General features: G+C 57.4%; 1 protein-coding gene across 1 annotated transcript in view; it reads right to left on the bottom strand.

The window, feature by feature from the left end:
- Positions 1–24,136, bottom strand: part of PPL (periplakin) — a 65,343-nt gene that overhangs the window by 3,982 nt on the left and 37,225 nt on the right. The window contains exons 3-22 of the mRNA XM_045286047.1: positions 16,944–17,043; positions 13,087–13,241; positions 11,693–11,813; positions 11,214–11,339; positions 11,050–11,091; positions 8,534–8,695; positions 8,338–8,445; positions 7,861–7,956; positions 7,129–7,251; positions 6,900–7,046; positions 6,282–6,433; positions 6,030–6,127; positions 5,797–5,954; positions 5,187–5,365; positions 4,966–5,104; positions 4,043–4,236; positions 2,864–3,014; positions 2,031–2,114; positions 985–1,101; positions 34–126 (exon numbers count right to left, since the gene is read on the bottom strand). Coding sequence (XP_045141982.1) covers positions 34–126; positions 985–1,101; positions 2,031–2,114; positions 2,864–3,014; positions 4,043–4,236; positions 4,966–5,104; positions 5,187–5,365; positions 5,797–5,954; positions 6,030–6,127; positions 6,282–6,433; positions 6,900–7,046; positions 7,129–7,251; positions 7,861–7,956; positions 8,338–8,445; positions 8,534–8,695; positions 11,050–11,091; positions 11,214–11,339; positions 11,693–11,813; positions 13,087–13,241; positions 16,944–17,043 — 2,545 coding nt within the window. The remainder of the gene's footprint in view (positions 1–33; positions 127–984; positions 1,102–2,030; positions 2,115–2,863; positions 3,015–4,042; positions 4,237–4,965; positions 5,105–5,186; positions 5,366–5,796; positions 5,955–6,029; positions 6,128–6,281; positions 6,434–6,899; positions 7,047–7,128; positions 7,252–7,860; positions 7,957–8,337; positions 8,446–8,533; positions 8,696–11,049; positions 11,092–11,213; positions 11,340–11,692; positions 11,814–13,086; positions 13,242–16,943; positions 17,044–24,136) is intronic.

Consider the following 24,136-nt stretch of genomic DNA (forward strand, 5'->3'; position numbering starts at 1 on the left):
GTTCCAGTGGCAGCCTGGGCTGAGGTGGATTACCTGTCTCAGGAGGCTGAGCGCAAACTCTAGGTTCTGTAGCCTCTGCCTGTTGACAGCGCTGACCTCTGTGAACTTGGCTGTGAGCGTGGCTTCCTGCAGAGAGAGCAGTTAGGAGCACCGTCAGCTGACCGGGAGAGAACCCAAAGCTGGGACAGTGCCCAAGAAGCCTGGCTCTTTTTTTTTTTTTTTTTTTTTCAAGGATCTCAATCTAATGTTATCCCCCAAACAGCTTACACTGTTGTCTTGAATTCATATACCAAAACATGCATATTGGGGGTGGGGTGGGGGATTGGGGACTTTAAACATGTGTGGAAAAAGTTCTTTTTGCTTTCAACTCTGCCTTCCTGCCAACGCTTTGAAGCACCCCCATCTGTCCTTTCTGTATCTTTAAATGTGTTTCTTGTTGAGATACCAGGTGAAGTGTACACCCACATTCAACAACTACAGGTGCGCCTCAGTGATATAGGTCTCCTCCCGGGAAAGCTGATGGGCGCCACCTGGATGCCCATCTGGGGGCGGGGCCCATCCCTTTTTAGTGCCACCTCGGTCATGCCACACGGTCCCGTTGTTTCCATCCCGCCCCCTTCCCCACTGTGGACAGCAGCACTGTTTTAGTGAGCGTGGCTCTGCCGTCGGTCCTAAGGAGGGCCCACAGTGGTCAGAGCACAGGGACCCTGGGGCTCTGTGATGGCCTGGCACAGTGGAGAAAAATTGGGTGGGGAGTCTCTTCTCTAGCTCTCTTCACCTTTTCGGACCCCTCTTCTGTGTACTTCATGGGGCCCTCAAATCTACCACCGGGGCCTGTACACCTCCCTCCACCCTGTGGTCCTCTAGGCCTGTCCTCCAGTGGGCTGCTCCTCCCTGTTCAACCAGCCCCCCGATTGTGTGCACATCTTGCAGCTGCCACCCCTCACCTGCCACCTGGGCAGTCGGGACTCCTGAAGGGCTCACCTCTTCCTTGACTCTGGCAGCCGGGCACTGCAGCCGGGCCCTCTTGTTGGCGTGGCCATTCCGTCCACTCTCCAGGTCAAGGAGGGACCGGAGTTTCTCAGCCTCGAGCTCGTAGTCCTTGGTCCGAGGGAGAGGTTAGGTGAGAGAAGGGACCAGGGACTCTCTCAGCATCTCCCAGCCTTTCCAGCTGGCCCCACACCCGCCTTTGCCACAGGGCCCCTGGTGGTGCAGTGGGCCTAGCATGGGGCTGCTAACTGCAAGGTCAACAATTCAAACCCGCCAGCTGCTCGGCGGGAGAAAAATGAGGCAAAGATTTGACAGCCTAGGAAATCCACAGGAGCAGTTCTGCTCTGTCCTCACTGACTGCCGTTGAGTCAATTCTGACTCATAGTGACCCTATAGAACAGGGTAGAACTGCCCTAGTGGATTTCCGAGACTGTAACTCGATGGGAGTAGACAGCCTCGTCTTTCTCCTGAGGAGCAGCTGGTGGTTTTGAACCACTGACTTTGCAGTAACAGCCCAACCCATAACCACTATTCTGCCCTTGGGTCACGGTGAGTTGGAATCGGCTCCAGGGCAGCAATTTGGGTTGGGTTTCCTGATCTGGTAACCCACACAGGCCTCTCATCCAGCCACATGCTCTACCGTCTATGTGAGAATTCCCACTGAGCACTCTGCCCACAACCCCTCCCTCCCACCCCACCTGTTCTGGCGGCCCCTTCCCAGCCTCGCACAGCACCCCCTGCCTGTCATCAAGATGTTGCCACCCCCCAGTGCTCACACCCACCCAGTGGACACAACACTGACTGACCCTCCCATCCCCACTGCTGGGCACGCCACCACTTTCTAGCGGGTGTCCACAGCTGGGCCTTCAGTTTGTAGTCGGGGACAGCACTGCTACTGCTGCCCTGTGTGCATCTTGCATCCACCCTTGGTGCGTTTTCCTCTAGGGCGCTTCCCCAAAGGGCTCACCGATGCAAAGCACATATGCCCTCTTAGGGCTTTCAGTGCCAGGGGGTGGGAGTGTCATGCTGTCACTTCTCACCTTCACTGCCTGCTGGTAACGCTGGGAGCTGGCACAGACCTCCTGCACTTGCTGCCCCCTGTTGGCAATCTCATCCAGCAGGTTCTGCAAAACAACAAAGCACATGCTTGCATTTGAGGAGGCTGCCTTCAAATTGGAAATCCTCCAGAGCCAGGAGTCAGCAGTGACCCCACCAGCCATTGAGAGAGAGAATGGCAAGGCAGCCTGGGAGAGGCCTCAGCACCATGATGCGCCTGCAAGGACTGGTGTGTTTCTAACCAGTCAGTCCTGAGAGTCCATGAGCTTTGCCAATAAACTCAGGTTCCAGCAGTTCTAATGTCTTACTGACATCGCCGCCTTCAGGTGGTCCTGCCAGCCAGCACCATCACTTAGGAAGGGGGAAAAGGCGGCCCGGAGGAGGAACTCAAGCAGGGAAGAGTGTGAGTGTGTCAGTGTGAGTGTGTGTGAGAGTGTGAGTGTGTGTGTGTGTGTGTGTCCCGTCTGTCTGTCTGTCCTATGGGAGTCCAGAGCTCAAGCCTAGGCCCGGTAGCCTCTGAGGAGACAGGGCTCCAACTCTGGGGTCAGGCAGCAGCCCCAGGGCATCCCTCGGGGCGGTGCCTTTCCCAGGTGTCTGCTCTGAGCCGAGACCTGTGCACTACACAGAGACTGGGCATCCAACCGTAGTCTCAGAGAATAAGGTTCCAGGAACCAAGCAGGGCCAAGGGCCAGCAAGGATGGCGGGGCCAGGCTCTGCCCTGCTCACATTCCTCTTCCTAATGGTGTGGCTTCCCTCCGCAGGAGTGGGGTGCTTGGCTCTGACCACCCCCTCTCCTCTGTCACCACCCACACTTTACCTTCTGGTTCTTGAGCTTGATCTCCACCTGGCCAAGGCTGTCTGTCTCCTGGGGCTCGTAGCTGGGGGTGTTGGACAGGAACTGGAGCACGTGGTCATGGCCACGGCGGTAGTCCTCGTACGCAGCCTGGGCACTCTGCAGGCTTTGGGTCCTACAGCGGGAAAAGCAGCTTAGGCTCTGCCATGGGAGCAGATGCCCCAGCAGAAGCTACCTAGCTGGGTCCTTTCAGAGAGGCCGACTGGCCTTGCTGCTTGAACAAGAAGACCATCTAACTGGAAGTCACCTAAACATTTCCCAGAAAGCGATGAGTTCAGTACACTCCCAAAGTCCTTGGTCAGTACGCTTGTGCGGTCAGCTTTGTAAAGAAGACAGCAAGAAAACAAACCCATAGCCGCCGAGCCGCTGCTTCTCACAACGACCCCACAAAGCATAGTAGAATGGTGCCTGTGTTTCAAAACCCCAAGCCGAACCCACTGCTGTCCAGCAGCAGCCCCGCAGGACAGACTAGAATTGGCCCATGGGTTCCCGGGGCTATTTACGTCTTCCTAAAGCAGACCAAGTGCCTCATTTCCGTCTCTCAGAGCTACTGGTGGGTTTGAATAGCCCACCTCCCAGTTGGCAGCCCAGCACTTAGCTGCTGTATCACTAGGGCTCCGTCCAGCACAATAGGACCAAAACCTCACTGCCATTGAAGAGATTCCCACCCACAGTGGCCCCACAGCACATAGTAGATCAATCGATTTTTATGGGGGCAGAACAGAACTGCATCTGTGGGTTTCTGAGACTGTAAATCCTTGGGGGAAGCAGACAGCCTCACCCTTCTTTCCTCAGAGCAGCTGGTGGGTTCAAACCGCTGACCTTGTGATAGCAGCCCGATGCATAACCCACTACGCCACCAGGGCTCCAGGACAGGTCATAAACTACGTTCCTCCACTCCATTGTCTCATATGCTGCCTGTCTGCCCATCCAGCTGTCCCTTGTACACAGCGTATGTGGAAGAGGACACGCAGGAGTGGATTTTTGATTCTCCTCCTGCGTGTACTTTCCTTCAAGGTGGAAGTGACTTTGAGAACCAAGCAGCCTTCGCTGACTTCTGAAAGATTCCTACTTGGCTTCCAGGCCAAGGGCTCAGCTTCCCAGTCATCCATCCCCTTCATCCCCCAAAGGCCACTCGCTCACCTGCGGTCGATCTGTGACTGCAGGTGGTCAAAGCGCTGGCCAAGCTTGTGGACCTCGACCTCCTGGCGCTCCAGGTCTGGGCAGTGCTCCTGAAAGCGGCTGGCCAGCGTGCCTGAGCACTGCTTGGCTGCCTGCAGGTTCCCCTCGGCCTCGGCCAGGAGGGGCTTCTTGTCCTGCAGCTCGGAGCCCAGGGCCTGCCAGGCAGAGAGGGAGCAAGGGCGGGTTGTAGGCTAGAGCCCTGAGAGCCCAGGGCACTCGCTCTGCCTGAGCTGAGCGCTGCTCGCTCAGGAAGGGTCTCCCTGCCTTGAGTCTGGCAGGCATTCCTGCTGTGTTCTGAGGGTGGGCTACCCTGGGGTCCCAAACAGGAAGGCCTGCAGGGGTCAATGGGCAGACTCGGTCACCAGGAGGCCGCCCCCCTACTTGGCAGAGGAGCTCACATGAGAGCAGCGGGCAGGCCGGCTGGCCCTGCCACCTGGGGGAGACCCAAGACAAGAATCTTTTGTCAGAATCAGGCTGGAAATTTCACGGGCTACTCAGGCCATAGGAGCTGGGCTGTGGGCGGGCTTCCACGTGGCAACTTCCAATCTGATACCCTGCAGGCACCCCAGAGAAGCCTGGCAGGTGGCAGCTAAGCCTGCAGGCTGCAAGCTGAAAGATGGGCTGTCCAAACCCACCCAGCCCTTTAGTTACTCCGAGAGGAAAGCCTGGCAGCTGCTCCCGTAAAAGCTGCAGCCGTGAAACCCCTGAGGGGCAGTTCTGCCCGTCACACAGTGGGCACGCTGGGAGTCGGGAGGGACCCAGGAGCAGTGGGTTTGGGGCATTCCCAGAGAACCACTGCGGTGGTGACTCATGCTACCTTGGTGTCCCCTTCTGCCAGGTTGCCCCCTGGCTCAGAGGAGGGCTCCCGGGGTTCCCCAACTCACGGCCAGCTCCTGCCTCTTGTCGTCCAGGGCGCGGGCATTCTCAGGCACGGCGTCGTCCTGGGTCAGCCGGCGCTCATACTCAGCCAGCAGCTCCCGGCCCTGCTGCAGACTCTTCTCCAGGCGGCTGGCCACCTCCATCCTGGGAACACAGGTCAGCAGTGGAGGGATGCCCTTCCGGCCTCCTGCCCACAACCCCGGCCCGAGGTCTGCCTGCCACCCACTTCTCCTGGGCCGCGTCCAGCAGCTGGGCCAGGTGCTCGTATTTGGCCTTGGTGTCGTCCATGCGGGTCCTCAGCAGGGGTGCGCTGCCACCGCCCGGGATGGCCTGGATGAAGGCCTCACCCTCGGCCACGCTCCGCGTCAGCTCAGGCTGGATGCGCAGCAGCCCGCTGGAGAAGCTCTACAGGGACAGGGACTGGTGAGCATGGCCAGTCGCCCAAGAGTCTCCTCGTCAGCCCCCGGCCAGCACGGCCAGCTCTCAGGGAGGGCACCAAGAGGGGCCCCACCCTTCAGGGATGGCGAGAGTAGCAAGGACAGCCAGTGGGAAGGCAAGAAAGACCCTGGGCTGGATCCTGGAGGCTGCCAGGTCTGGGGTACCAGCCCAGCGTTTGCATTTTCAGGGGTACCCGTGGGTGCCCAATGCAGGTGGATGGTGAAGAGCACATCACTGGGAGGACCTTGCCCAACTATCCCCATCCACCTGGGCCCTCAGAGTCCACAGAGGTGGAAGGGCCACCCCGGACATCATCACGTCACCCTGCAGGACTGCTAGCTACATGTGGTCGGTGGCCTCTAGCCCCATGGGGCTCCCCACCCTTCCGCCAGCAGTACCTGGAGGTCCTTGGCCCGCTCAGCACTGTCCTGCACAGCCCGGCCCTGCTCCAGTGGTGGCCGGAGGAGGCCTGTGATGGCCTTCTCCTGCCGCTCCAGGTCTCGGGACACCTTGTCCAAGCCAGCCAGCAGCTGCCGCCCCTGCAGGTCAGAGGCGTCTGCCGGGGGACGACAGGGTCAGGGCTGGCTCGTCTCCATGGACGGCACCCCCCAGTTAGTCCAGTGGCACCCACCTCCAGGGTTCTCGGCCTTCAGCACCTCGTACCGCTGCTGGAGCGCACTCTTGCTCCCAGCCACCTTCTGCCGCACGCTCCGGTACTGGCCACCCAGACTGGAGGGGGCGGGGAGGGGGGCAGAGGTGCAGCTGAGGCCACGGTACCCACCTAGCCCTCCACCCAGACTCCCCAGGCTTATGCACATGGCCTGAGAAGCCCCAGAGCGCAGCCAGCCTCCCCACCCTGAGCTCCCCCCTTTTGCCCTTGCACCTGTCAGCCAGAGCCAGGGCCTCGGGGTCGGTGGGGGGGATCAGGAAGCAGATGGCCGGGGCGGTCAGCTTGTTGCCGGCACTGTCCGTGAGCTCCCAGCCATCGCCATTGTTCTTCTGCAGGGTGTAGCTATAGCCACGCGAGATGGGGCCCTGGAGCGAGGGGCAGGCCGCGACATTGGAAGGTGCCAGAGGCCATCTTGGATCCCACCAGCCCCCTTGCTCTTGGACACGGGAGTCTTAGCTTATCCCAGGATTGTCCCCAGACAGGGGCAGGAGGGGACATCGATGGGGTCTGCTAGTCTAGTACTTCACTTTGGTTTCCCCTCCCAACCCCAACTCCAGTCCATGACAACTCCAGGATGAGAGCGAGAGAGCTGCTTTCTAGCCACCGTGATTGGTGCAGGGTGGACATGTGACTCGAGTCGGGCCAATGGGCACCTTCCCTGGGACTTTGGTGGATACCTGGGGTTGCCATCATGCTTGGAGAATGGAAGCGGGGGAAGCTGAGGCAAGAGCCGGGGCTAGCATCTCTCCCACCGGAGGGATGCCAGCAGCAGGCACAGACGCAGATCCCAGAAAGCACCGCGTGTGGCTGAGACTCCAGGTCTGGGCTCACCTCGTCACACTCGAAGTCACAGAGTGCCTCCACCGGGATGGGCTTGAGTGGCGTCTCCCGCCGGTACTTGAGGGGCACAACCTGCTGCCCTCGTCGCTGCAGGCCCCGCACCACGTCCTCATACTTGTCCAGCGCCTTCTCCTGGTCCTGGGGGCAGGGGGCTGGCTAAGACCCGCACCTCGCCATGGCAGGGGTGTGGGCAGGGGGTGGGGGGCACCCCATCACTCACGTCCAACTCCCGCAGCAGCATCTCGATCTGGTACCGGTCCTTGAAGTCGGGGCTGTATTTCTGATTCAGATCTGAGTCTACTTTCTGCAGCAGCTCCTGAGCGTCCTTCAGGTCTTTGTGGAACTAGGGAAGCAGGCAGGGGCCTCATTCAGGCACTCTCCAAGCTCAGTCCCAGGTGGGGTGGGGCTCTTCCTTACCAGCCCACCGGCCCTCCATGCTGCCTCCCCCCCACATCAACTTGTTGAGTCCACACCAGGCTGCTCTGGACTGGCCTCTCGGGCCTGCTGCCCTTTTCTCTGTGCTAAGCCATGCCCTCTGGACTGCTGCATCATGGCAACTCGGAATGCGTGAAGACTAGCTTCCCAGGCTTCTCTCCTGAGTCAGCCAGCCTAGTCTTCCATCCGAATGGCTGTCAACTCAAAGGTCAGAGGTTCAACTCCAGCGGGAAGCACCTCGGAAGAAAGGCCTGACGATCTACGTCTGAAAAACCAGCTGCTAAGGATGCCCTGAAGCACAGCTCGACCCTGGCCCACATGGGGTCCCCACGAGTCACATGGCTGCCCCTGCACCCCTGAGTTCAGAGCCCAACAGGACTGAGACACCCCCCCTACCCCAATCTAAGCTCCCTCAAATTTTCCAATCCTAAGAACTGCCCCAGCTCTTGTTAATAAGCATGCACTTTCCTGCCCTACCCAAGGGGCTGACTGGGACTGCAGGGCCCTGGGAGGGTACCTGGTGGAAGTCCTCCATGTACTTGAGGTGGCTCTCCTCGCAGATGAGCAGGTTCAGGTACTCCTTCCAGTCTGCGTGCACGGCCTCCATGTGTGCCTGCAGGGACCATGGTGTGAGTATGTGGGTCAGGCGCCCAGGTGCAGGGGAAGAGGCCCTGAGTGGATGTCAGACCCAGAGAACATGGGGTCAGAGGGATGAGCAGAGCTCACGGTCAGCCTGGGCTGAGCACCTGGAGTGGTAGGAGGAGGAGAGAGGGGACATGTCCGAGAGGCCAGCAGGGCTGCTAGGGACAGTTGTGCACTATACCAGGGACAGACGGGAGCAGTAGCTGCTTCAGAGCCCTGGGGCCCAGAACAGGATGTGGCAAAGATGCCGGGGGAAATGGGGGAGAAGACCACACCGAGTGAGGAGGAGCTGATAGAATGGGGAGATGGACAGACAGATCAATGGACATGGCTGGACGCCCGCTGTGCGCACCTCGATGGAGTTCCTCCCAGGGTGCTCGGCCGCCAGCAGCTGGTCGCCCTCGCTGTGCAGCCTGTTGATCCTCTCTTCCTTGGCCTCCAGGTTCCGGTTGATGAAGTTCTGTGGCGAGGGGTGCAAGGCGGTCAGCACCCCTCATCCAGCTGCCCCCACCCAATGCTTCCCCGAGGGCGCAGCTCTGTGCCCACACCTCATACTGGCGCCGACGGCTGGGGTAGTCAAGGTTCCGATCGCTCCAGTCGTACTGCATGCGGCCCCTGGCCTGCTGATCCAGCCAGTACAGCTCGTTGGTGCACCGCTGCATGTAGTCCTGCAGGGAGCTCAGGTGCTGCTGGCGCGCCTGCGACAAAGCCTGGGGACCCGAGGATAGGCCTGTCAGCCAAGCCCCTCGTTCACTCACTAAGGGCTTAGGGAGCATCGCTCCAGGACCAGGATCAGCAGGGCACCAAACACACACAGCCCTCCCGGCACAGTTTTCTTTTTCTTCTTCAGCAAGCCCCGTCAACTGGGGATAACGATAGTGCTGCCCTCCCAGGACACAGGTACATAACAACCGAAACCCACCAACAAACTCACTGCCATCTATCGGTCAACCCCAGCTCACAGCAACAGGTACAAAGAAAAACCAATGAGCGCAACACCTCACTGCCATCGAGTCAATGCTAAATCGTAGCGACTCTATTAGCACAGGGCAGACAGAGCTGTAACTGAGACTAACTCTTTGTGAAAATAGAAAACCTCATCTTCCCCCTGTGCACCGGCTGGTGGTTTCAAACTGCGGCGGGCAGGTAGCAGCCTGACATGCAACCATTACACCAATAACCAGAGCTCCTCCTGACAGGTATATAGTTTTTAAAAACAACTCAGGGCTATCAAGTCGATGCTGACTCACAGCGATCCAATAGGACAGTAGAACTGCCCCGGTAAGGTTTACGAGACTGAAAACCTCTCTGAGAGCAGACAGCCTCATTTTTCTCTCTCAGAGAGGCTGGTGGATTTGAACCACTGATCTCATGGTGAGCAGCTCAATGAGTAACCCACCTTGCCACCAGAGCAACTTGAGCAACCCTATCATGAGCAACCCTCTGTGACTGAGTTTAACTTCCCCGTGGGTTTCTGAGATTTTAAAGCTTTGTGGGAGCAGAGAGCTTCATCTGTCTCTCGAGGAGAAGCTGATGGGTTTGAACCGCTGACCTTGCAGTTAGCAGCTCAATGCATTGCCCACTATGCCACCAGGGCTCCTCTAGGACATAGTGACCAGAACCCAAACTAGTGACCCTATAGGACAGGAGAGAACTGCCCCTGTGAGCAGCTTCCAGGACTAACTCTACTGGGGTAGAAAGCTTTCCTCCCACTTGGTATACAGTTCATGCCCAATAAACACGGGCTTGCCCATTTACCTTGACTAGTGGAAGAACAGCAAACGGATACCCACTGAGGTCTGACTCATGCTGGCTCAGGCTCAGGCATGAGCCAAAAGGTGGTATGGGAAACAGAAGGATTTCTCCCAAGTTGTCTCCCCCAAATATATGCCAGACTTAGCTGCTTGAGAATGACTATACACTTGGAGGTCATCAGGAGTAGATCAGGGGTCATTCTCCCTAAGAGCTATCAGCCATCTGGACCAAGCAGACACCACTGTTAATCCCACAACAAGTAGGGCCCACTCACTTCTGATAAGGATAGTAGTTGTCTGTTTCCTTGTAGGAGACCCCAGAGAGGTCAAACCTGCCCAAGGGTGACCAAGGTTAGGCTGCCATCATGAATCTAGGGTCCGCCCATCTTGTCACATGTATACCCCTAGACCTTCCCATTCCTATGGGCACACCCCTAGCTCATCCCCTTCCTGTTATGCTTATGCCTATCATAGATCCCCTTCCTATAATGTGTATGGCTATTGTACTGCCCCTTCCTGTGACATGTGGTTACCTGTAATCATGTCCCCCTAATGAGATATAACGTTTGGTTAGCAATAAAATAAAAGCGCTCCCCGGCTCTCGGCCCCAAGGCTCCCTCCTGCTCTCGTGGCTGGGCTCCCCCAACATGGACCATCAAGCAGGGCTGAGGTGAGCAAGTCTACCATGAGTTGTGTCTGACTCCATTAATCTAACTCTCTCCTCTATCTCTCATGCTCTCTATGACTTTACTATAATCTTTACTTATTATCCCTATACAATTGTGCCTACTGGACCTGTGATGATTTGTGGGGGACCCTCTCCCTTCACCCCACAAGGTGGGAGATTTGAGTCCACCCAGAGGGGCGGAGGAGGAAAGGCCTGCTCACCCACTTCCAGAAAAGCAGCCCTTCAAATCCCTACAGAGTGTGGGCCTGCTCTGCCATTGTTGAGTGGAAATCCCAATCACAGTAGAAAGGTTTTCTAATAGATGCTTTAAAACAGCCAGGCGCGTCCAGTGCCTGTAGGAGCCTGGTGGTGTAGTGGCTACCACCGGGCTGCAATCCCCAAGGTCCCCAGTGTGAAACCACCAGCCACCCCATGGCAGAAAGATGGGTTTTCTACTCCCATGAGGAGTAACAGTCTCGGAAGCCCACAGGGGCAGTTCTGCTCTGTCCTATAGATTCGCATTGAGTGGGCTGGGCTCAGAGACCGTGAGTTCTGGTGCCTGTGGTCTCGAGCGGTCTCGGAGTCCCCCCCCCCCCCATGTCTGTGCCCCTGCCAGGTGACCCTCCCTCTGGGGAATCCTCACCAGCAGTTTCTGGTACTTGGCCTGCAACTCGCTGCTGTGTTCCTGAGGACAGAGGCAGGGGGGTGGGGGTTGAGGACAGACACGTGGGTTAGATGGAGGGCCTTGGCCTGAGCCCCGCACTCCCCATGAGCCCCGCCCATGCCTGGCCCCGCCCCACACCTCACCTTGTCCCCATCCTTGGCGAGGTGGGGGCCGATGGCCTTGACCTCGTTGTGGAAGATATTGTGCTGCTCCACCTGCTGATCCACCAGCGGCAGCTCCGTCTCAAAGCTCTGGCTGCTCAGCTTGTCCTGGGGAGGAAGACATAGGAGCGGGGGCTTGGGGTGGGGGGGGCCTGGTCCCACGCTGGGACCGTGCTCTGCTCCTCAGGGATGAGCCAGAGGGCTGTCTCTGGTCTGCTCTCCGTTTCACAGATGGGCACGCTAAGGCTCCGTGGTCAGCAGCTGAGACCTGGCCAGCTCTTCTCCATGAGGGCACAGGAGGGACTACTCCTGGCCACTGCCCCCACCCCTCTGAGCCCTGATTGGCGGGGGGTGGGGGGGAGAGAGCAGCAAGGAGCATGCCTGTGCACCCACAAAGCAACAGGGGCCCTCCCTGCACACACGGCTGCTCCCACCCATGCCTGGGGCCCTGTCCATCATACCAGCTTCTCGTCCACCACGGCCATCCAGTTCATCTTTGGGTCCACTTCCTTCATGGCCAAGTTGTAGATCTGCTTGTGTTTCCCGCGCAGGTTGGTCACACGCTCCCGAAGCTGCCGAATGCTGGGAGGGTGGGGATGGGGGTGCAGAGAATGACAGAAGCCACTCCAGTTAGCAGGCTCTGTTGGCAGGGGCTTGGGCCGGCCTCCTATCCCCAGACCCTACTCATGGGACCCCTGTTCCATCTGCTCTCTTGTTCCTGTCCTCCCCCATCCACTCCCTGCTTCCAGCCTTCCTTTTTCCCATCAACATTTCCTGAGGGCCTACTGTGTGCCCAGAACTGTAGAAGGTTCCAGAAAACCCTGGCCTCTGGAGTTCACTGTGCCCTGGGGTGGCAGCCAGACCCCTAGCCCAGCAGAGCTTTCAGGGGAGAGTACCATGACAAGGCAAGTACTGGGGAGGGGGTTGGGGACCCCCAAGCCTGGGAGTGGTGAGGTGCAGAACTGGAAGGCGGTTGGGAATAGGTAGCAAGCTTCAAGGTCATCTGTTTTAAACCACCAGCCACTCCAAGGGACAAAGATGAGTCTGCATCCACGAACAGTGACGTCTCAGACACGGGCACAGGGGTAGTTCTATGCTGCCCTGCAGGCAAGCTACAAGGTCGGAGAGGCAGTGGGCTGCAAACCGCAGGTCGGCAGCTAGAACCCCCCAGCAGCTCCTTGGGAGAGCCTCAGGTGAGGCTGTCTGCTCCTGTAAAGATGGACAGCCTTGCACAGAGTCAGCTTGTTGCTGAGAAGAGGCAGAGAGCAGAGACAGTGGGTGGGTCAGTGAACTGTGGCCACCCAGTGAGCTCCACAGGGGCCATCTGCTCTCTGGCTCACAGCCCCTGTGCGTGCAGTGTGGGCTGACCCAGGACAACCCTGCAGGGCACAGCAGAAGTGGCCCAGAGGCTTCCCAAGGTGGTCACCTTTACGGATGCAGACTGTCACAGTCCCGAGGTGAGGCTGGTGAGTTCGAACCGCCAACCTTTCTGTTGGCAGTGGAGTGCTTTAACCACTATGCCACCAGAGTTCCTGAGTATCTGTGTGGTTTTTTTTGAAAAAAGCCCTCTGCCTGGAGTGGACTCTAACTCACAGCAGCCTTACAGGGCAGAGCAGAACTCTCACTAGGGTTTCTAGGGCTGCCAGCCTCTCTGGGAGCAGACAGACACTCTGTCCTCCTTTGGAGCAGTAGGTGGGTTTGAACTGCTCATCTTGCAGTTAGTAGCCCAATGCTTATCCTGCGGCTCCCACAGGGCTTCTTAGGTTCTCCTCAGTCCTCATAAACAGCCCCCTGACTCGGTCACTCCTGGGTGCTGAGGCTCCACCACCACCGCCCACGGCCCCCTTGGACGTACTCCTCGGCGATCATGTCCCCCTGAGGGTGCCTCATGTGCTTGGCGATGGCCGCGTCTGCCTCGAGCACGTACAGCAGCTTTTCTGAGTCGGACACCTTCTGCAGGGCCACTTCCTGGTGCTCGGCCGGCTGGCCCTCCTGGATCCGGGCCAGGTCCTACAAGTCAGGAGAGGTCAGTGGGCAGGGGCTCAGCATGGCACTTCAGGTGTAGGGGTGGCAGTGCTGCGGGGATGGCTGCCCAGCTACTCCTTCAGCCACTCAGCACATAGTCCCCAGGTGCTTGTTATGTACACCTTGTACACCTGTGAACCTGTGCACACCTGTGCGCCTTCGCACACTTGTGAACCTCTATGCACTTTTGAAACAGGAAGACCTGTCTGCTGCCTGCCTGGGACTCACAGCCAGTGTGGGAGCAGGTAAGCCACGGGGCACGGGTGGCAATGCAAGTCCAAGTGGGTATTTGCAACGGATGCGAACTGGAGAAGGAAGTGGGGGATGAAGAACGAGAAAGGGGGCAACAAGAAGGGGGTTCCAGGCAGAGCGAATGGCCTGTGCAAAGGTCCTACAGCAGGTAAGGACTGTGCTGGGGTTGAGATGGGAAGAGACCCCTGTGGGTCCTGTGCTCTTCCAGGGTTCTGTGGACACAGGAACTTGGCAATGGACAGTGGTGGGGGGGGGGTGTAGGGTGAGGACAGGGGTCACTGTCAAGGGCAATGGGTCCTCCTGGGGGTGGGGACCTAAAGCTGATTTACAGGGGTGCAGCCACTACAGTTACTGGACTGGTCACTTGAAGCAATTTATGAAGTGTAAACATTGCTGCAGTAAAGGAGTTGGGGGGAGAGGCGGGAGGGAGAGGTGAAGAGGAAGAGAGAGGGAGCCAGGGAGGGGGAGGAGGAAAGAAAGCAGAAAGCAAATGAATGAAATGACCAAGGAAGAAACCTGCCTGAGGACCCATGGGTCCCTGGGATGAGCAAGGGCTCAGGAGATGCCCGCAGGGAAGGAGCAGAGACACTGATCAGCTCCCCAGTCCACTGCAGGAGGACCAAGTGGTGAGCAGCTCCCTGGCCACCCTAAGGCACTGGACCTGGAGATCCATGTGCCCAAGGCTGGTGGAGCCGGCTTCTGCTCTGCCACCCTCAGGTGGGCTGGCCAGCTAATTACAAGGAAACAGCACACTCCTGGCTTTGGGGGGATTTTATCCGTTCCACTATCGACCAATGATGCCCTGAAGCTGGACCGAGCATGCTCAGTGGCCAGGATGACTTTGGAAAGGGGGTAGTGGGCATGATAATCATTGCCCTCAGGGTTGTGCATGGGCAAGCCCTCTCGCCAGGAGACAGCTGACATGCAAAGGGAACACCTGGCCATGGACGTGTTCCACGTTCAAAGCCAGGGAAGCCCAGGCCGGGGAGAGATATCAGAGGGGCAGTCACAATGAGGAGGTGTCAGATTTTCCTGCCACCAGTCCACCACTGCATTCTAATCATACTGGAACATTCAACAAGCCCAGAGACCCCAAATCAAGGTCAAGTCTCCAAATCAATTGACGACTCACTGCCTTTGAATTCATGCTGACTCATAGCAACCCTATAGGACAGGGTAGAACTGCCTCTCTGGGTTTCCGAGACTGTAACTGTCTTTCCTCCCACAGACCTGCTGGTGGATTCAAACTGCTGACCCTGCAGTGAGCATCCTAAAGCGTAACAACTCTGCCCTCAGGGCTCCTTGCCATCACGCAGTGCCAAGGCAGATCTGATGCCCTAGTTCTGAGGGAGGTGCTGTAGCCATCAATGGAGTCTTGGTAGCACAGCGGGTTAAGCACTGGCTGCTAACCGGAAGACCAGCGGCCGGATTCCACTAGCTGCTCCATGGGACAAAGACGAGGCTGTGTGCTCGGGGGCGGGGGAAGACTTCCAGCCTCAGAAGCCCATGGGGGCAGCGCTCCCCTTCTCTGCAGGCTTGCTGTGGACCAGAGTCGACCCTGTGGCAGGGGGTGGCTTGCTGCTAGGGTCATGTGCTGTCGAGTTGATTACAGCGCGTGGCAGCGCCAGGGCACACAGACAGAACTGCTACCCAAGGCTTGCAGAAGCCAGGCCTTTCTCCCGCCACCCCTCCGGGTGGGTTCAAACCACACCACCAACGTCTTGGCAAGGCCATCGAGCGCTTTAATCCTCTGTGTCACCAGGGGCTCTCGCCTGTCCTGGGTTTTATTAGCATTTGGAAAAACTGGCTTAAGGAGTGATGGGAATTCTGCTGCACCTGCTCAGCAATGTTCCTAAACCTCTACAATGACTTTAAAACAAAGAGATGCACACTTGCGCCACCCAGGGTGGAGACCTGGTTCCCAGGCTCTGTGAGAGCATGCGGTGCCTCACACACACACACACACACACACACACACACACACACACACACACACACCCCGTGTGGTGGGGGAGGCATATGCTAACTGCCTGGCTAACAGCTGCAACCTGGGGCATGGGGGAGGGGGATACCCCCAATTCTATTTGGCTTCCCTAGACTTGTTTATTGGTCCCAGAATGTTGATACGGAGCACATATTACTCTTATTATTAGAAAAGGGGAAAGACACACACATACACACGCACATGCGCAAGCTGCTTTCATTTAGGAAAGAAAAGAACACCCCAAGAAGCGGGGGGAGGGGCTGAGATGGGATGCCGGGATATTCACAAAGGGACTGGAGCAAGGGGCTTTGGGAGGGGACAGGGAGCTGAGGATGGGAGCAGCAGGAGGTGGGGGGCAGGCGTGATCCCAGAGAGGAGGGACAGACTGGAGAGGGGGTGACAAGGGATGCAAGACTCCTGTGGAGGGCCAGCTTGTGGCAGAGAATGGAGTTCTTTCGGGCCCTTCCCCCTGATTCTCCCCACACCCCATTATTCATGGTCCCTGTGTCCCTCTACTCCCAGGCATTCAGACTTCTGACACTCCCACCCCCTCCAGTCCTCTGAGAGCCTATGGACAGGCCTTTGGGAAGGTGGACATCTGGGATGGGAGGGGGACCTGAGATAAGGGGGCAGCAGAGGACAAGGCCTGGGGAGATCAGAGGGCTGGGCAGGCCTCAACCCCCCTGTGACTCCCCATCTTCAATTCCCATTCCTCTGGGTTGCCCCTGAGTGAGGATGCTGGGGAGACACGAGACACATGAATTCCAGGTCAGCAACAAGCTCTTTATAAGTGTAAGTCTAAAAGTGAGACTTACAGGAAAAACAGCAAAAGATTTCTGCTCTGCAAGGAATTAAGTCTGGATGGCCTGTGTCCAGCCTCCGGGGCTGCTTCTGGGGCCAGCTCTGACGCTGACCAGTCACCCTGGCTTTCTCCAAATCTCAGTCTCTCCAACTACAAAGATCAGCATGAACTCAAGTGCCCGAGGCTAGAGAAGGCTCCAGGGGAAGGCAGCCACGCCAGCAGCTCACGGTGTCAGGAGGACCCAGAAGGGGAAACTGAGGCCCAGCTGTTTCCTCTTGCAGAAAAGGAGAGGCGGGAGGATTTCATGGGCTGTGAATGGAGGTGGTCACAGCAGCGTTGATTCGGTGCCCTCCTACTGCACAATCTCGCCATCGCGACCACTCTTACCCGGGGACCCTAACTGTGTTCCCGCCTTCCCACAGTGCAGAGTTGGGGTCCAGGGCACTGTACTCAATCAACAGCATCCATCACCAGCGACAACATGCAGACTCTGGGGTGCAACCAGAACTGTTCCAGATGTGGCCACAGGGGGCGCAGTTGCCCTGAGGAGAACTACTGGGTCCGTTTAAGACGTGAAATCCCTTAGAGCTGGGAGAGCAGCTGAGCACCGCGGGGGGCTCCGGGCAAGGGGGAGCAGTGGGGTTCTCACACTTTGCATCTTGGCCTCCGTGTCCACGATGTTCTTCTCCACCTGGTCAGCATTTTTCTGCAGCTGGTCTATCAGCTCGGACAGCTCCTTGTTAGAGATACTGCAGGTGGAATTGGCAGGGAAGGAGGACGGGGTGAGTGGAGGGCTTACAGCAGGGCAGTCTCCCCTGACCCAGCACCCCACCCTCCTAGGCTGTCCCCCGCACCAGGCTCCGTGCAGAAGCTGCCCCCTCTAGGTAAGCACTTTTCTTAACAAAACATTTACTGAGTCATTTTTTCTGAGCATGAGGCTGTGACCCTGGGCACCTTCTTTATGTTGGGCCACCATCACCCCAATCTTTTCCCATTAGTCTCCCACCCCCATTAATAGGCACTTGGTACCCCCTAGACCAGTGGTTCTCAACCTTCCCAATGCCGCGACCCTTTTATACCGTGACACCTCATGTTGTGGTGACCCCCCCCAACCTTAAAATTATTTTCGTTGCTACTTCATCACTGTCATTTTGAAAGGGTTGGTTGATCCCCAAAGGGGTCATGACCTACAGGTTGAGAACTGCTGCCCTGAACAACGACGCCTCTCCCTCCAGCACAGCCCACCCCAAGTCACCACAAATAAGCCTCAGTCTCCAGACTGTGGCCCATTCTGGGCATTTCAAATCAGGGCGATCGAGCAATAATTCCTCTTGAGACTCATCTCTTTCACTCTGCATAAAGACTTTTAGACGGATCCCTGTGGTGGCGTGCCATCCTCCCCCTCCTATGTTTTATTGAGGTCTTATTTACATACTGTGGAATTCACCCTCTGGAAGGTGGCATGGTGCACGCATCAGCCTGCTAACCACTGATCAGCAGTTCGAAACCACCAGCCACTCCGTGGGAGGAAGGCGGCAGTCTCAGACACCCACAGGGGCAGTTCTACCCTGCCCTGTAGGGTGGCTGAGAGTCAGCATCGGCTGGATGGCAGTTGAGTGGGTGAGGGGTCATTCCAGCGATTCGCAGGCGTGGTTGCTGACTTTGGGAAACACTCTTCTGGAATATACTCATCACCCTGGAAAGAAAGGCTGTGCCCCTGAAGCAGGCCCGCCTCATTTTCCTAGGTAACTCCACCCACTCATCCACCCACCCAAGCCGATTGCTGGACCTATGAATCTACCTTCTGGGTGTGGCCTCAGAGCGTAAGGTCTGCCCCTCGGGGGATGTTCCCAGGCTCGGCCTGCTGCAGGACGCCATTCCCCATTGTATGGGGAGTCCACATTGTATTTGTCCAGATGTCCATGGACGGGCATTTAGGCCCTTTCCACTCTGGGGCTGAACTGTGAATCACACTGCCCCAAGCAGTCGTGCACACATGAGTGTGTGTGTGCCCGCTGCATTCTGCAAACCCAAACGCTGAGCCCACTGCTGCTAGGCCTATTCCAGCTCCCTCGGCCCGTTGGACGGAGCACCGCGCCTCCCAGGGCTTTCAAAGCAGTCGTCTTTACTCACAAGGGGAGTAAAGGCCGCGTCTTTCTCCTGAGGAACGGCTGGAGGGTCCACACTGTCAGGGGGGTCTTACCTTATTCTAATCCTTTAAGGCTTTACTTTCTGCCCACTCGCTCTTTATATTGAAATACAGGGGCTAACAACTCGGACTTGCTATTTCCTTACTGGACATCGGAAACCAAGAAGCCCAGACGTAAATGGAGGAAGACCCGCCTGCCACGGGGTGGTTGGATGCAGTGGCTGCCACAATGAGCCCCAACACCACAGCGATCCTGGGGACACGTGTGGCTCTATTATGCGCGGGGTCACTGTGAGCCAGTACCAATTCAGCGGCGCCTCACAAGTCTCATGGAAAGACAACCCCGGCACGACCTTCCAGCTGGGTGTGCCAAGCCTGAGCCCTGCCCCTTGCTCAAGAGTGGAGGCTGGCGCGTCCTGAGCTGGGCTGCCAGAGCCATGAAGCAAGGCTCTCCTTCTCTCTGTTACTCTTTTTTTCAAAAAATCACTTTATTGGGGGCTCATACAACTCTTATCACAATCCATACATACTCACTGTGTCAAGCACCTTTGTGCATTTGTTGCCATCCTCATTCTCAAAACATTTGCTTTCTACTTGAGCCCTTGGTATCAGCTCATTTTGGCCCCTCCCTCTCTCATGAACCCTTGATAATTTATCAATTATTATTATTTTGTCATATCTCTCTCAGTTAATCTTCTCCACGGTCACACCTATCTTCTCGACCGCATGGAGTTGCACATCATGGGCTGGGGGTGGGGGTGGGGGTGACGGGACAGCCAACTGAGTTCTTCTCTGGCTAAAACCAGCCACTTCCCAGCTGGGCACCCTCGAGTGGGCCGTTCTACCTCTCAGTCCTCCAGTGTCCTTCTATCCCGTTGGTAAGCACTGCCTGTGGTCAGCATAGTGAGCAGGACTGGAGGGTGGGGCCTCTTGGGGAGTCACTCTGTGAAACAGCCCAGGAGAAAGCTTTTCCCAGGAAACCGGGAAAACCCTGTAAGTGACCCTGGAAACAAGGCAGTGAGGGAGGAAAACGGTCCTTGCTTCGTGCTCCCCACCCCAACACCCCCCCCCCAATCACAAAGGTTAATTTAGCTCAGTAAAAGTTCTGAGAAGACCTGGGGGTTGAGAGGTGGGTAGACTGGTGATGGGCAGAATGGCCAAGCAGGGGCGGGACCTGGTGGAGGGAGCTTTGGAGGGGGGAATGTGGGTGAGGGGATATTAGGGTGGGTTTCTAGAGCTGCCAGGTTGGGGCTCACCCCCTGGCTTGGTGGGTCCCATAGAGGATCTGTTCTGAGCACAGCCATGTCCCTCAGCCCCCACCAGGCATCCATCCTCGACCTGGACTGCTGAACCCCACAACAGTTGACCCAGGACTGTGGGACACCACGCTGGGAACCTTTGTCTGGGGGCCCCACCTCAGGGCGCCTGCCAGCTCCCAAACCTGCCCCATCACCCGTTTGGTCAGGTACAGGAGAAACCACCACCTGGACCCCACCCCTTGGGCCCCACCCCATCAGGCCTGTGGCTCCGGGGCAGACCCAGCGAGGAAGGGGGAGCAGGGCTTATGCTCCTGTTGGAACAAAGGCGGCCTCAGCAGGAGCCAGAGGTCAGCTAGGGGTGGGCTCAAGTCCAGCGTGGGCACGGTCCCAGCAAGTGGCTTCCCCACACGGCCTCAGTTTCCCTCTGCCCACCAGGGAATTACAGGCTCCCAGTGATTTGATACTCCTGCTCTCTTTCATGAGGCACTCGGGGGGTGGGGGGGTGGCAGGGGGCATGCTTGCCCCTTTGCAGTCGAGGGCACTGAGGTGCAAGGGTCCACGAGGCAACCCAGAGTGACTGCTTGTGCACCGGGAGCTGGGAACTCCCCTCGGGGCAGTTTTGTGCCAGATGCCACCTGGTCAGCTGGCTGGCTTGGGGCTAAGCAATTCACATAGGCATTAGCTCACAGATCCTCCCCATTTTACAGATGGCAAACCAAGGCACAGAGCAATTAGGGAAGCCGCCATAGTCCTATAGCCAGAAATCGGGCAGAGCTGGGACTTGAACCTGGGCCTCTAGCTGCACAGACCCAGCCTCGCAGCACAACAGACCTAAACTTTGGCTCCTCAGGTTTGGGGGTGCATTTCACCCCACGGGGTCCACTCTGGGCCTCCTTCTGGGTGGCCCCAAGCCAGGGACTGCAGGAATGTAGGGCGGGGGCCTGCAGGGTAGGGGCTCAGCTGCTCAGAAATGCAGGGAACTGGCTGAACCGGTCCAGCTTTGCATCTTACTCGTTAGCCACACTGTCGACCAGATGTAGCTCCCGTGGGCATGGGCGGGCGGGCAGTCAGCCCCACTAATGGAAATGAAGATACAGCCCAGTCCTGTCCACCACGCCATTACCAGCTGAGCAGGGGAAGCCAGGAGGCTCCACCCACCCCCAGGAAGAGCAGGGGAGCAGAGGAGGAGGCAGTGGGCTTGTACCCCCAGCTCACTGCAGCCCAGCGCCCCTTCTCCTTACTCAGAGGTTCCACTGCACACACAAGTCTTGAGGCCGACGGGCTGCCTCCGGGACTGCACCCACCTGCTCATTACACAGATGACCACACGGAGGACCTCGGGAGCAGACACGCACGAAGGTCACGCCAGGGGCAGCTGCTGTATGGGCCAGGCGACCCAAGTTCAAGTCCCCGCTGCCCCCCAACCAGCAGCCTGGCTGTGGCAGAGCAACTTTATGCCACTGAGCCTCGGTTTCACCATCTGTTACATGGAAGTTACCAACTCCACCTTGTGAGGGGCGTGTGTGTGTGTGTGGGGGGGGGTGTGTGTGTCAGAAAAAGCACTGAAAACCCCTGAATCGAATCGTGTTTCTAAGACAACTCTGAGGGTCACAGGAGCTTCTGGGGACCCATGAGCAGATGAGCACCCACTGAACTCATTCACTCCCTGCCACCGAGTCGATGCCGGCTCACGGCGACCCCCCAGGACAGGGCAGAGTTTCCGAGACTGTCACTGTTTATGGGAGCAGAGAGCCCGTCTTTCTTCCTCGGTGGCTTCCAACTGTTGGCTTTGTGGACTCTAGCCCAACACGTGTCCACGACACCACCAGGCTCCTTCTGAACCCAGAGAGGCGGGCACTGCCTCTGCTCTCCCCCGCTCTGAACACCGCACCAGGGGCACACAGTAGGTGTCCGACCACCAGCTGCCAGTGCGTCCACCCGACTCACGTGACCCCGTGGACATCAGGGCACAACTGTGCTTCACAGGGGTCCAGAGGTGTGGGCCGGTTATCAGGCCTTTCTTCTGAAGATACCTTGGGTGAACATGAACGTCTAGCCTTGTGGTTAACAGGTACGAACCACAGGTGCGAACTGGCTGCAGGCTCCACCAGCGTCTGACTGCGGGATGTGAGTGAGCAGCAAACTGCGGGGCTCCCCGCTCACTAGCAAGAATCCTGTCGTCCTGCAGTGACCATTCCTCAGGTTCTGAGCCGGGCAGCCAGTGGCAAGGAGACAGAGCCCGTTTTTTAGGTTAACTCTGTTTTATTGATAAAGTCTTTGACGTATGAAAGATCTAAAATTTCATGCAGTACAATGAACTTTTCGCCTTTGGTTGCTCATGCTTTGGGTGGCGTCTGAGCCTTTTGTCACTCCCCACGCTGCATGCGGAGTTCTGTATGGGGGGAGGTGGGGGGCCCTCTTTCCCTCTGGGAGGAGCTCTGTGGTGTAGTGCTTATGTGTTGGGCTACTAACTGGGAGGTCAGCAGTTCGAAACCACCAGCCGCTCCACAAGAGAAAGCTGAAGCTTCCTGCTCCTGAAAAGAGTTATGGTCTTGGAAACCCACAGGGACAGCTCTACCCTGTCCTGCAGGATCGCTAGGAGTCGGAATCGACTGACTGGCAGAGAGTTAAGTTTTGGCGTGCTGAAGCCCAAGACCTGGATGGGGACACAAGGCCAGGCCGCCCCTGGAAGCAGCCCCCTCTCCCACCAGGCTAGAGCAGGTGCAGGTCAGTAGGTGCCAGGCACTTACTGGGGCATTGTTTTCATGCCCCAGAGTCTAGTGCAGGTGTAGGAGACCCATGTCCCACCCTGAGGAGTGACCAGGTGCCCCTGGTTCTCAGTCTGGACCACATGGGAGACTCTTGGAACAGGAGGGAAAACAGGGATCAGGTCAGCCAGTGGGTGCTGGCACTCCACAGAGATGAGCAGGTCTGAGGACACAGTGAGGCCTGGACCAGGCTGCCCTGGACCTGATCTGCCAGTGCCTGCCTGGGATAGGCTCCTCTTTGTCCCAAGATGCCTCTGGAGTGGCAGGGAACGTGCCTCAGACAGGATCAGGTGTCTACTCAGTGGCACTGGGTGTCAGAAACCCGGAGACCTTGGCCCATTGACAGTGCGCGTGCCAGGCAACAGCACACCTGCCTCCTTCCTGGCCAGCACCTCAGCTCCGGTGTGCATTCAAGGGCAAGGGTGCAGCAGCTGGCTGCAGAGTTGGGGGGCTGTGGTTTGAACCCAGGGCTGTGGGACACCAAAGCCCATGGCCTGACCAGAGAAGCAGCAGGGCCAGAGGCTCATGGAAACTCAGCACCCTGGTCTACCAGACGCCAGTCACACTCCACACAGGCCAAAGGAAAAAAACCAGGCCACCAAGGGGCCCTCGCTCCCTGCTGCTCTGGCCTCCTCTTTCAGCTTCAATTCCATGCAGGCATCACTTTTTCCTGAAGCTGAGGACAGGGCAGCCTGGTGGCTAGGTGCCTTGGTGTGGTTCTGTCTGGCTGCCTATCCTTGTTGCTGTGAGCTGCCATCCCATTGGCCCTGACTTGCCACAAGCATTGACCTCGGGCACAGCAGGGCTGGACCACAGGGATCCACTATGTTTCCATTGGCTAGTTTTCAGAGTCACAGCATATGGGACAGAGTAGAACTGCCCCCGTGGGGTTCTGAGACTGTAAATCTTCACAGGAGTAGAAAGTGTCATCTCTCAAAAAAAAGAAGAGAAAGTGTCATCTCTCTCCGAGGAGCAGCTGGTGGTTTTGAACTGTTAACCTTCGGGTTAGCACCCCCAAGGAATACATAATCCACTGTACCATGGATCAGAATGGACTCAATGGCAATGCGTTTGTTTGTTGCTTGAATTTTCAGGCATAGATGGCCAGGCCTTTCTTCCTAGCCCATCTTAATCTGGAAGCCCCCTTGCAACCTATTCAGCATCTTGGCGACAAGCAAGCCCTTGCTGGCTCTGCACAGGACTCAGCCTCCCTGAGCCAATCTCCCCCATATGTAAAATGGGCATCCCTGTCCCTGTAAATGGGCATGTCACAGGGTTGGGGTGAGGATGAAAGGTAGGCCTCAGATGTGGTAGGTTCAGTTCCAGGCTCTGGCGAGAAAGCAAAGAGTGCGTTAAAGTAAGTCACCTGAGTGTTCTGTGTCCAGTGCTGAGAAAAGTTATCCTGACACTAGAGTGTAGTCCACGGTTTCCCAGAGTGGGCCACACCACCCTCTGGTGGTATTCAGTGGGGCTGCAAGAGCAGATACCTACACTTTATCCTGGATTGTGGGCTGCAGTACAAACATTTTTTTAATTTCCAGGGGGATGCTGAACCCCGCCACCAACCCCATCCCCCCCCCCCGGGAAAAAGCCTGAAATATTCTGAGGGTGGCTAAAATGTGAAGCCAAGGCACAAAATGAGCACACGCTGTTGGAAAAATGGCCT

This window comes from Echinops telfairi, unplaced genomic scaffold, assembly GCF_000313985.2.
Source record: "Echinops telfairi isolate 266 unplaced genomic scaffold, ASM31398v2 ScPeMD7_5;HRSCAF=22, whole genome shotgun sequence".
NCBI classification, from domain to species: domain Eukaryota; kingdom Metazoa; phylum Chordata; class Mammalia; order Afrosoricida; family Tenrecidae; genus Echinops; species Echinops telfairi.